The sequence below is a fragment of the Ammodytes marinus genome (assembly GCF_949987685.1).
Source record: "Ammodytes marinus genome assembly, chromosome: 2".
NCBI classification, from domain to species: Eukaryota; Metazoa; Chordata; class Actinopteri; order Uranoscopiformes; family Ammodytidae; genus Ammodytes; species Ammodytes marinus.
In genome coordinates, this window is record NC_137231.1 from 21300255 (window position 1) to 21314038 (window position 13784).

Consider the following 13784-nt stretch of genomic DNA (forward strand, 5'->3'; position numbering starts at 1 on the left):
CATGTCAGACTCCAACGTTTATTTATGAGACAAAGAGAGGAGGATCTAGGGAAGGTAACACACAAATAAAACGTAACAAGATGAGCTTGATAATGGACCGAGCTATAATAATAATTTCATAAGCTCTCATTTTGACAATTGATGGCTAGATTATGGAGGTCGTTGGAGTCTTGATGTGATAGTGTGACTGTATAGCTCTGGCTGTCTCGCCCACAGCATCGATTTTCAGTACATCTCATGAGTGATTTAAAGATTCACTGCTGTAAATTCTTCATATCCCGCCTTTTGAAGTGAGAAGCCGAGAAGAAAGAGATAATGCTAGACGTCTTTTTTGGCTATCCCTTTTTTCTTTCACTATTTTCTCCCCCCGCAGTCTTTGATTTTCATCATCCTTAAAAGGGAAAAAGGAATATGGGTTGCATTTTTTAATGTCCCTCTTTTCCTCATCAGTCAGTGTCAGGGTGACTCCAAGAGGTGTGTGCACATTTATTTTTCTGTATTCCAATGTTCTTTTGTGCCCTTCATGTTCTGTACTTGTGGTTGTGACCGATCCTTCATGAAGGCCTCAAGACAGAAATAGATATAAATAGTGTGAAATGTCAAGGGTGATGATGCACTGGTTGACGTTTTCTTTCCGGTGTGATTGTACGCTTGTATTTGTGTGTGTAAGTGTCTGTGCATGATGTGAAGGTTTCCGAAGGGGCCTTTGGAACAGATTACTCACCCAGGGCTTTTTCTGCTCAAATGAAAAGGGAAATTATCTTACACAATACCATGCCATGCCCTGTGACACGCAGTAGGCATACAGACACCCACACACACACTCACTCACAGAAATATATAAGCAGAAATGTGCAAATTAACATGTAAAAGGATGTGATCATTCTATTCTATCAGCCAGTCTGTGGAATAGTTATTGATTAGTTAATCGGTGATGAGATCATGCACCTATTAGGACCAATGACTCTCAATCAATGCTATTGATTAGCTCAGCAGGTTGTATAGATTATTAAATTAATGTTAACCAGGGAGTGGCTACATCACGGTGATTATGTGTTTATTGCCCTCTTAATGGCTAGTAACCATTCATGGTCACAAATATGTCTGAAATTTATATTTTGCAGCTGGGAATTTAATTTGAATTACGTATGCGAACAGTTTCATTAGAATGATGTGTTCTAGGAAGCAAATACCTTTCATTTAGATGTAAGATTCTACAGGTATAAAATCAAGTAGCTTATAAATGACCATTTGCTAACGTATGTTCCCAATTTAGTTTGATTCATCTCTGCAACCGAGTTTTCAACTTTTGCTGATTTTATTTTTTGGGGGTGCAAGCTGGGAATACGGCTGCTGCAGCCCAAATATGCAGCCAAAGGCAAACCAAGACCCCCTTCTTAATTTGAGTTCATATTTTTTGGAAATAATGGGTAGTACTCAAAGGTTTTCCCCAAATGAACCGAAAGTTTTAATTTGGAATACACACAGGCACACAGTAACCACTAATTGATTGCAGAAAATACATGTGTTCTGTTATATGAAGTTGTGTGGTGATGATAGATCATAATTTATGAAAAGACAACAATGGCCGCGTTTCCCAGAATCCCAAAGAGCCTCTTTGGGCAGAGTTCTTCTTTGGAGCGCACTTAAGAACGCTGTGAAAGAAGAATGCGTTTCCCAGATTCCTTCTTAGCGAAAGTAGTACTTTCACTAAGATGGAACTGAAAGACGGAGCTGACCCACTCTTTCAACCTTTCTTAGCGACCAAATCGTCAGTGATCATGCCGCGTCAGGGAAATTTATTTCCTCCACTTTTCGAAATAATAAAACAATGCTCAATGCGGACCACTGGCGCAAGAAACATAGACTAATAGTAGAGAAAAAAAATGTTTTAATGAATCAGACGTTTACGTTTTCCACACACATGTGAGTTTATAGTACTACTACACATACAAAAAAATCATCAACAACCCTTCAACAACAGCATTTCACAGATATCAAAGAAACAGATTTAATTGAACTCAGCTGAACCTCATTCAGAGCGGCTCCACCTGCTAAAGGCGTTGCCAAAGTCCGCGCGTGTGAGAAACCATGGCTGCAATACAACACCTTCTCGCTGCGAACCAACAGCCTCGCCGTGCGCGAAGCCAGACGGTTTACATAAATGCATACGTGCGTCGGCACTTCTCCCCACTGGACGTGCTATCAGACCGGGCCGTCCAGGCAAAGTACCGGCTGCCCCGTGCGGAGATCCAACGGCTGATCTCTCTGGTGTCTCCACACATCCAGAGCAACCCGCTGCAATTTTGCCTTCAGCCCGGTCCAACAACCCGCAGCCCCTACCTCTTCACCACCAGTCACCAAGCACTAAACCATAAACCCACAACCACCACACATCACCCATATCAACTCTCAGGCCTGAAGGCTGGAATAAATAAACAGAACCAGCAGATGTAGGCTACATGTAACGTCCTGCACACTATGATTATTGCTGCACTGTCCGGTGCTTTACCTGAAAGTCTGGCACTGGAATGCTGTTGCTGTTGCACAATACGCACACGTCATTAACCTACGCTTAGATACATTACAAATTGCCTGGGACTTTTTGTTGCTAGGTTTGACACCCTCATTTCAATGCAAAATGATCCACACAATACATGGTTGAAAAGAAACCAAAATAGTTTATTGAAACCATATGGGGGAGGGGTTACTCCGCGCTGTCTTTACTGCGTCTGCATCACCTGCAACGAAGGGAGATTGATTAGTGAAACCTTCTCACTCTTCCTTTTTGTTTGGTTCTGGAACTCCTGCCACTTCTTCCTCACAGCACGCCTGTCACGCAGGCCACATGGGCTGGAGGGGGACATATTTTCGGCTATGGCCTGCCTAACACGGTTCTTCACCGTGATGTTCTTTTTGCCCCTTGTTCCCCCGTCCACTAAGACGCCCAACTCCTCCGCGGTAAACGACGGTGCCCGCTTGTTTATTTTGCTGCCGCTTTCTTCCATTCTCACATCACATGTGTGTGCCTACAGTATCTCACAAAAGTGAGTACACCCCTAACATTTCTTCAAATATTTCATTATATCTTTCCATGCGACAACACTGAATAAATGACACTTTGATACAATGTAAAGCAGTCAGTGTACAGCTTGTATAACAGTGTAAATTTACTGTCCCCTCAAAATAACTCGACACACAGCCATTAATGTCTAAACTGTTGGCAACAAAAGTGAGTACACCCCTAAGAAAAAATTTCCAAATTGGGCCCAAAGTGTCAATATTTTGTTTTGCCATCATTATTTTCTATCACTGCCTTAACCCTCTTGGGCATGTAGTTCACTAGAGCTTCACAGGTTGCAACTGGAACCCTCTTCTACCCATTCATGACGACATCAAGGAGCTGGTGGATATTAGAGTCCTTGCGCTCCTCCATCTCCCGTTTGAGGATGCCCCAAAGATGCTCAATAGGGTTTAAGACTGGAGACATGCTTGGCCAGTCCATAACCTTTACCCTCAGCTTCTTTAGCAAGCCAGTGGTCGTTCGGAGGTGTGTTTGGGGTCGTTATCATGTTGCAGTACTGCCCTGCGGCCCAGTTTATGAAGGGAGGGGATCATGCTCTGCTTCAGTATGTCACAGTACATGTTAGAATTCAATGAACTGTAGATCCCCAGTGCTGGCAGCACTCATGCAGCCCCAGACCATGACACTCCAACCACCATGCTTGACTCTAGGCAAGACACACTTGTCTTTGTACTCCTCACCTGGTAGCCGCTCCACACTCTTAACACCATCTGACCCAAATAAATGTATTTTGGTCTCATCAGACCACAGGACATGGTTGCAGTAATCCATGTCCGTAGTCTGTTTGTCTTCAGCAAACTTTTTGTGGGGTTTCTTGTGCATCATCTTTAGAATAGGCTTCCTTCTGGGATGACAGCCATGCAGACCAGTATGATGCAGAGTGCGGCGTATGGTCTGAGCACTGACAGGTTGACCCCCCACCCCTTCAAGCCCTTCAGCAATGCTGGCAGCACTCATACGTCTATTTTCCAAAGCCAACTTCTGTGTACGACGCTGACCACGTGCACTCAACCTTCGTAAACTGGGCCGCAGGGTGGTATTGCAACATGATAACGACCCCAAACACACCTCCAAGACGACCAGTGGCTTGCTAAAAAAGGTGAGGGTAAAGGTTATGGCCTGGCCAAGCATGTCTCCAGACCTAAACCCTATTGAGCATCTTTGGGGCATCCTCAAACAGAAGGTGGAGGAGCGCAAGGTCTTTAATATCCACCAGCTCTGTGATGCTGTCATAAATGGGTGGAAGAGGGTTCCAGTTGCAACCTGTGAAGCTCTAGTGAACTACATGCCCAAGAGGGTTAAGGCAGTGCTGGAAAATAATGGTGGCCACACAAAATATTTACACTTTGGGCCCGATTTGTAAATTTTTTCTAAGGGGTGTACTCACTTTTGTTGCCAGCAGTTTAGACATTAATGGCTGTGTGTCGAGTTATTTTGAGGGGACAGTAAATTTACACTGTTATACAAGCTGTACACTGACTACTTTACATTGTATCAAAGTGTCATTTCTTCAGTGTTGTCCCATGGAAAGATATAAAGAAAAATGTGAAGAAATGTGAGGGGTGTACTCACTTTTGTGAGATACTGTATATCCACGGGGTATATATGCGCTAATGGGCTTGATTACTACTTTGATACACTTGTTGCCACACACACCCGCACCCACACACACGTTAGCCTACATGCGTAGCCTAATTCCACCTGTGTGGGGGAGACCACGGGGCGCTGTGTGTGACTTATGCGCTGATAAAGAGGTGGGTGATCGATTCGCCTGGCATCGATTTATTCAGTTTCAGCACGACCGCGGTGGACAGCTCCCACCAAAGTACTTCTTTCGATGCTTCTTTCGCTTCATCTTACGGCTCTCCAAAGAAGGGACTTAAGAAGCCATCTGGGAAACACCCGTATCTTAACGCTCCTTCTTTGGCGAACCCTTCTTTCTTTGGCGAACCCTTCTTTCGACCCTTCTTTGGCCCCAAAGAACGATCGCATCTGGGAAACGCGGCCAATGATGTTAAACAATGGTAGAGCGATGAAACGAAGTAAGAGAAATGCTCCAAAGTACCTTGGGCGTTGACATTGCCCTATCTCAGGGGTTTACAAAGTGTGAGAGAGTGAGCCCCCCCTCCGAGAACAAATTTCAGCTGAGCTGAAAAAGAAATCCCTGTGCGTTTTGACTCTGTTCCTATTTTACACATTTTAAACATATTTTTGAAACATTCTGAACATCTTTGTGCGTTTTTAAACATATTTTATTTATCTAAGTATGTATTTGTTATGCTTTTTAAAAATACATTTGAATAGAATAGAAGCATGGATAGCAGTGACTGAGTGTGCAGCGGAGTGAGAAAGATAGGCAGACAGACTTGCCCAAATGATTGACTATTGTTAAATCTCCTTCACACACCCAGTGTTTTTTCGCTAGTGCCTCCAATGTCCTGCTGTGTGAAAATAGTAGCCAGCGGAGAACCAGACCCTCCTAGGGGGTCCGGGGGTATGCCCCCCCAGGGGATTTTTTTTACCTTTTTAAAGTGAAATGCATGAATCTGGTGCACTTTGAGAGGAAAATTAAGAGGCTAAATATGAGGAATTTTGTGTGAACAAATAAATTGGAGACACTGGGTCCGATGAATTAGAAGCTATTGAAGAAAGACACATGAATTTTCCATACAAATATTAATTTAAAATAAAATATTATGCTGGGTCCTCTGGGTTGGACTTGGTGCTCCTTTTCTTAAACAAGACATATTTCTCTGTAATATAGTGAATGCATTTAAATGCAGTGAGAGGAACGAAGCAGAATAATCTTGTCCAGCTATGTTTATTTCCACAGATGAGGCTGAAATAGGCTATAGACTATACACAGTGCATGGGAAACTGAAGGCAGCCCGATTTCCAAATGTTTCTAAATAAACTCAATACACACTGTGCTAGGACGTGAACGTGAAATCACGTGATCAGTTAAACTCGGATTATCTCCCAGATGATCTGATTAAATTATTAGGCTATTAAAGGTGAAGTAAGAGGTTTATTTATGTCAATATAAGTGTTAAATCGCTCTTTATTCATACAGTGATCACTTACATAATGTGCGCGTTTCATAAAGCCGATCTCTCAGTCAACTGCTCTGCATGTATTCGGCAAATAAACTTATTGGAGGATCCCAAATTTTTTATCCAATCACAAGAGAGAACGCTACAAACCGACAGCCGTCTCACTCATGGTCTCACTGCCGGTGCACACCAGAGCAACAGATGAGTGAATATTTATGCGCCGACAATGGCGGAGCAGGTAAAAATCCTTCCCAATGTCTGTTTTGATGGTTTTTATCATGTTTTATCCATAGATAGTAAATAATATGGATGTAGCATCCGGGCTGACCTCAGTTATTCACACGGCATCCAATAATGCTGGTTTGTGCGCATCGCCATTTTGTGAGGGGGAGGGAGATAGCTGACGTATATCTCCGAGGCAAAGTGAGGAGAGCTGTCACTCAAGAGATCGCGCCAATACATTTTAACCTCCGATAAAATAAAAAGTAGCGTGGTCCGAAAAAATTCACCCCCCTCAGTGTTGTCATGGAGATATGACCTAAACATACAGATTAAAATGGTTTTGTGGCCCAGGCTGTAAATAGGTTTAATAAGACTTTGAAAACGGCCTGTCTAACAAGTGAGTCAAAGAAAAACTGCTCGGTCTTGGCACCAACCCCCAGTGGCATTTCCGGTTACTACAGTTGTGGTCACTTCCTTATTGGATGCTGGTAAAGATCGCTGAGGTTGGGGCTTGGTTTTATCACACTTAACTCGCTGCTTGGAGACCGCAGTGCATTAATGTGGTGACGTAGGGATGAGCGAGGGGACTGCTAACTGCAGTAACTGACAGGAAGCTAAAAGAACCCTTCCGCTTACAGCACCTTTAACTATCTAGACCAAAACATTGTATTCCTTTTTTTTGTATAACTTACATTTGCTTAATATGATGTTAATATCAAAAAAAAAAAAAAAAAAAGTTTTTCACATATTCATCTGCACCCCCCCTGCCATAACTCTGCGCCCCCCCCCACCCCCCCACACACACAGTTTGAAAACCACTGCCCTATCTGAATCTGCACTACTTCTCAGAGGTTTTGTGAAACATATTTTGCAACAATATCAAACAGAGACTGATTTTTTCATAACAGTATGAAATACAATCTGACTGGTAAAGACTGGCAGGGCTTTTCATAATGCATTTTAAAATAATTAGACTGGAGTGTTTTGAAAACGCTTGGTTCTGCGATTCACCACATGTCTGTGTCATCCCGGGCATGCCCTCAGAGGACTCTTGAATGTTATTACTTAGTCTACAGTATATATAAAAAAAATGCTTCTCCTTGTCCAGATCACGTCTCCAGAAACACCCGGGCAGCACTTGTGGTGCTTCCATCCAAGAGGAGATGGGGGGTTTGCCAAATAAATTAGCATTGATGAAAAAGAGGAGGAGGAAGGATGAGAGGGGGATGATATCAGAAAGAACACCAAATGCTAGAGACATATTGCTGGGTACATGGAGGAATTTCAGAAAATATTGCAAGGATAACAAGTAGGAACCTCGAAGGATGAATGGACGGATGAATGGATGGAGAGAAATTAGGTGCCCTAGACATATGTTGAGGGAAAGTGGGAAACGTTGCGGTATGGAAAGATGCCAAACGGTGTACATCACAGGTGGTGAGTGGCAGGGGAAAGGAAGAGACTGCAAAGCAACAGCAGAGTGAGAGAAGACACCAGAGAGACAGATTAGTGTCACAGAGCCTGGCTACTTCTCAAAAGGTAATTTTTCAAGACAATATTTTTGTCTGAAACCCACTGACAAGAACAACCAGTCGTCTATGGGAATTGTTTAGATGATAACATCGCACCTTGCCCCTCAAAAGTCAAAGATTGAATAACTTTTCAACCAGATGTCATTGATATCCACTGCATGGTCTATTTTACTTACTTACCTACTTACTAACTTACTACTTTTCTACTTATTTAAAAATTATTTGGTTTCCCAGAAATTTGACATGCGTTTCCCCAATAGCCACCATGTTTTTAAAATGGTGCATGCATCTTGTCAGGTGTGATGTCTAAGTGAAGGAAATAAGTGCCATGTACTGTATGGCCATTTCAAAATGACATCTGTGTTAAGGCATTGGCAGGCTTACAGTGATCCAACCTGAAATTATGGGTTGGCTTTGACACTAGAGAGACATGAGAAGGCATTAGATGCTTTTATGTATTCTGTTATCCTAGTCCTTTACAGAAGACCATAATTAGATAAAATACCAAAAGGGCTTTCAATATTTTCCAACATTCCCACTCCCACATGCACACCTGCACAACCTTGCACATGCACAGTTTATTGTATGGTTGGCTATAACATTATGCTGCTGCTGCTGTGTGTGTGTGTGTGTGTGTGTGTGTGTGTGTGTGTGTGTGTGTGTGTGTGTGTGTGTGTGTGTGTGTGTGTGTGTGTGTGTGTGTGTGTGTGTGTGTGTGTGTGTGTGTGTGTGTGTGTGTGTGTGTGTGTGTGTGTTGTCACTATATAATACAGAGCCTGTATCAATTATCAGAGTCCCCTGTTGTCAAACCATTCAGATATAATATGTGCAATGAAGAAATGCTTGAATACACTCCTACAACTCTGAGCTGGAAAATATGTATATAATATTGTTGCATTTCTTTATAAAGGTTTAAATGACCTGTTCCTAGGGTAGTAATCCTTGTCCTTGGGTGGAGTAATTCAGTATGTATGGGTGTGTATGTTAGTGGGTGTTCCTGCCTTGATTGATAGATGCTTGTAGTGAGGAGAGGGACTTGGCATGCATGTCCACTCACTGGCTAATAGCTTATTGAACAGCAGCAGCATGCAAGGATTAGAAACCATCAAGTGTGTGTGTGTGTGTGTGTGTGTGTGTGTGTGTGTGTGTGTGTGTCTGTGTGTCTGTGTCTGTGTGTCTACGCGTCTTTATGTGTGCTTAATGTGCAGCCAGAATCAAGTCAATAACACACAGTACCCCATAAATCTGCAAGACATATTGGCCTAAAACATTTTACTCATCAATAGAGATTTATTAAAGAAGAGAGAAAAAGAGGTTGAGGCAGAAAGAGGGTGGGGGTCTGAGATGGACAAGAACTGGCCAGAAAACTCCTCAATGAAACACTCAATCTGAGCACAGTTAACACTTTTTTTTCTTTCTCTAGGGACAGTCCTGCTAGCTTTCTCCTTGATAAAAAAACATACAAAATACAATTCTTCCTTGGGCGTGTGTTAATTGCCTAAAATGTCAGCATTGCTGGATGTCATTTAACCTCAACAGGAAGCTGCCCTTTGAATGCCATGGCAATATCGATAAACAAGAGGTTGAGCTGTCCCAAGCGCATTTTAAAATGAACCAATAAAAAAACTAATATGCTGAATTGCATGGTGCAATTATTGATTTTCCACAAATTTAATACACTTGAAAATGTTGAATAGGGTTATATGTTGAATAATGTATTAAACATGGTTCTCTCTGTGAATAAAAAAAGAAAGCTGAGTAGGGAAGTTTGGATGTTGAGCCAAAAGCGCTTAGCTAAGAATTTGAACACATGGACAGATATTAAGTGCAGCATGTCATTACATCTGGTTTGGTTCATTACTCAGCATCTGGATTGTCTTCACAAAAACAAAAGAAGGCAGAATTCATTCTAGTGAAAGAAAGTTTTTTTTTTTTTACCACAATGTTAATTGCTGTAAACTTGCTTACAATTACAAAAGTGCTGTTAATAAGAATGTTCTGAAATCTGTTCTGAATGTGTAATGTGGGCTGTCACATGCACTTTCCCTGCCTTAGGGTGAGCGTCTGTGGTGGTATAATGGCCACTTGAGTAATTGGGTAATTTAATGACTGAATGAATGGTGTATTGATTGACTGTGTGACTGACTTACTGACACACTGATTGATCTTTGCCTTCCAGGAGGAACCGTTCGTGATGGTGTCAGAGAATGTTTTAGGAAAACCGAAGAAGTACCAGGGCTACTCCATTGACGTCCTGGATGCTCTGTCCAACTACCTGGGTTTTAAGTATGAGATCTACGTTGCCCCAGATCACAAATACGGAAGCTTGCAGCCCGACGGTCAGTGGAATGGACTGATGGGTGAATTGGTCTTTAAGGTGAGGTTAAAAAAAGAAAAATACATACATGCACAAACACACGAGCATACACATTACAAGAAGCATGTTTAACCTGTGGACGGAATATGCGAATGGTATGTGTGTCACACACCATACAAATAAACAAGGAGAAGAAACAGGCAGGCAAATGTCACAGGCCTCACTTATTAGGATAGGACTAGCCTCCCTCAGGTTGAGTATGCACAGTCTTGGTCCCATCTCGCAATTCATACTAAAAATCATATCACTTCAAAAACAAATGTTCTAATAAGGCTGAGTTTGACTTGAATTAGGCTACCATTTGACTGGATTTGTGAGAGAGAAATTCAAACACTTATCCTCTGACAATTGCAGCATGTCGTCTGGTGAGGACAAGAGAGGGACTTACCTCAAATATTTAGAGATGTGATTTTACATATTGGTGAAAACACATCAAATATTTAATAATGTGACTCGGTTGAAGTATCTTCAAGTATCTGATGCATAACTGGTGGCAGACACTTGAACTTCCTCAATCTCCTCCATTCCAAAGTGGCAATGACGTTTCTCAAGAGAGTGTGAAGCAATGAAAGTGGATTTTATGCAGATTGAGTGGCCCATAGTTGAGGATAATACATTGTAACAGTTAGATGATAAGTTCTTCAACAATAACACAGCTGCTGGGGCATACAGGTTACTTGAGGTATAGCGCCAGCGTCCATTAGCACAAAGAGCACACTTTTTTTATGCTGTACTACAAACATGTGAACCAATCTTTTGAGCTGCAAGGTTTATTGCGCTCAGTTCAGATGCCATAGTTATTTGTTGTTCATAACATGTCGTTTCCAAATTACTGTTGATAGTTTCTATTGCAGACATGGGCAGCTTTTCTGTAGCCATTGGTAAACAGTGCTGTAAAGTTAAGGGTATTGAATATGTTTGATATTATAGAAAGAATAAGTGGCAGAGAAACAGGAGAAACAAAATATATTTTGTCCACAAAATAATTTATGGATTGCTTAAATGGGATGCAGCAACAAGGCCAAAGCAGTAAAACAAATAGTGTTTTTTGTTTCATTTGATACCAGAACTCTAAAAGCAAGATCACATAAATATTTTTGCTAGATAGCTAGTTTCCATGATAGCAACTTTTCTTTGTAATTGTATATGAGGGAAGACAAACTATTTAAGAATAATGGATAGTGTCCATTACCGCCACATTGCATCAATCCTATTTTCAAGTATGATACATAGTTTAAACCCAGTTAGATTTGTTATTTAGTATGAATATTGGACATGGCTAATGTGAGGTGTGGTCAGAGTTTGCCAAAATAGTCCAGGCAAAATAGCCTTTTTCATAGAATAAATTGTAAAAGAATTTTTTTCAGCTCAGATAATTTCTATGAGGTGTCCAGAACAACATACTAAAAGTCCTAAGAAATCCTAGTTGGGGAAATATGTTTAATTCTCATCAATCCGAGATGTGTGCCAATAAGGCGAGACACCAATAAATCCCAATGGGGCTATTTTTTTCCTTTAGTCCTATCAAAATGAAACTTTACACAATGAAAGTATCCATGAAAATTTAAATGTTTTGTATTACAAGTTTCTTTGAAAATGTATTTTAATATGCAAATGAGCTATACACTAATCGTACACGCCCAAAATAAACCCAAATAGGCTTAATTTTTTCCTTTACTACTACCACAATAAAACTTTACATAGTAAAATGATACTTGAAAAGTAAAACATTTTGTATTACAAGTTTCTTTTTAAATGAATTTGAATATGCACATGAGCTCCACACTTATTGAATATCCAATCATCGTACTGCCAATGGGTGATGGCGATGCTGCTTTTAGACTGGGCTCTAACCTGAAAAACTGCCTGGCTTACTTATAACAGGTGCCTCTCATGAATTAGATGAACCCTGAGCTGCATTGCTTAAATGGAGCAGGTAAACACAATCAGGTGGGCCAAATTGAGTGATGAAATGGACCAATGTAATGAGAGATCTTTAGGGAAGTAATTGGACGGCACCAGATAAAACAGAGATAAAACCAGGTCAGTTTAGGCTCACCAAAGTGAACCCATACAGGTCAGACATGCCAAAAGGGAAAGACAATCTCAGAGGATCTCAGGAAGAGAGATGTGATGTTGCACATTTGTCTGGGGACAGCTATACATTAATTTATTTGGTTCTTGTGCCATAAACAGCTTGTGTGCATTCAGATCAGTATGATGCAACAAGAGTACTAACAAGTCTGTGTCATCATCACCTACTGAGACTGTGTATTTTGTTCTGGCAGAGGCAATGGCAGTTTGGACAATGAGCACATCTGCATCGTGCTTTGCATGGTTTGTGATACACCATTTTTTGTCTTACAAGTTTCTTTGAAAATGAATTTTAATACGCAAATGAGCTATGCACTAATCAAATATAGGCTACCCAAAATATATCTGCATAGGCTTCATTTTTACCTTTACTCCTACCACATTAAACTTTACACAATGAAAGTCTACATGAAAAGTAAAACATTTGTATTAGAAGTTAACTTATAATGGTCAAGGCTTTCCAGAAGGGGTTGGTCGAACGTCAGAACAGGGGTCACATCATACTGCAGAGCTTGAGTTGCCACAAACCTCAATGTTGAGTATATGCAGGATTCATCACTGGGATCAAGATCAATCATTGGAAGTAATGTTACTGAAGCTCTCCCAGGGTGTTCATCTAGAAGATGCAGGATCTGCATCATACCAGACCATGATGGCCTTTGAGAGTGAAGGAGTAGGGATGTCTTCCACAAAACATCCAGCTGTGATGTTTTGTTATCTGCTGGCAACGGAGCCAGTGGCTGATACACAATAGGTTCACGTATAGGAGGAATCATAAAGTACTGAATGTGTATGCAACCAACCGCAGCAATATCTGCAGCAGTCACTTGGATCTTTAAAGGAAAAAATTAAGCCTATGCGGATATATTTTGGGTAGCCTATATTTGATTAGTGTATAGCTCATTTGCATATTAAAATTCAATTTCAAAGAAACTTGTAAGATAAAAATGGTGTATAACAAACCATGCAAAGCACGATGCAGATGTGCTCATTGTCCAAACTGCCATTGCCTCTGCCAGAACAAAAGACACAGTCTCAGTAGGTGATGACACAGACTTGTTAGTACTCTTGTTGCATCATGCTGATCTGAATGCACACGAGCTGTTTATGGCACCAGAACCAAAGAAAGCAACAAAAACAAGAGGGATATGGTGCATAAAGTAGACAAAGGAGTTACTTGGTCCCAAGATGTGTGACAATCTCCTCTTTCTCCATGCCATTTCAGGCTGTGATTCTACATCTCGTCTATTTGGCATAGGAAAGGGAATGGCACTAGCCTGGAACTCCAGACCTGCCACTAGGCGCTGGCAAATTAAATGTGCTGCGCCTGTTGGTCTGGGCACTCTCCATTGAAGCTCATTAAATATGTCAAGAAATCCTGAGCTGCGTTTTAATTGGTTCTATCTGATATGGGCGGGCCA

The 13784-nt window shown here is 41.3% G+C and overlaps 1 protein-coding gene across 2 annotated transcripts in view; it reads left to right on the forward strand.

The window, feature by feature from the left end:
* Window positions 1–13784, forward strand: part of grid2 (glutamate receptor, ionotropic, delta 2) — a gene marked incomplete at both ends in the record, with an annotated part of 478613 nt that overhangs the window by 360798 nt on the left and 104031 nt on the right. For both annotated transcript variants that reach the window (XM_080044597.1, XM_080044598.1), the window contains one exon: window positions 10072–10269. In XM_080044597.1, coding sequence (XP_079900723.1) covers window positions 10072–10269 — 198 coding nt within the window. The remainder of the gene's footprint in view (window positions 1–10071; window positions 10270–13784) is intronic.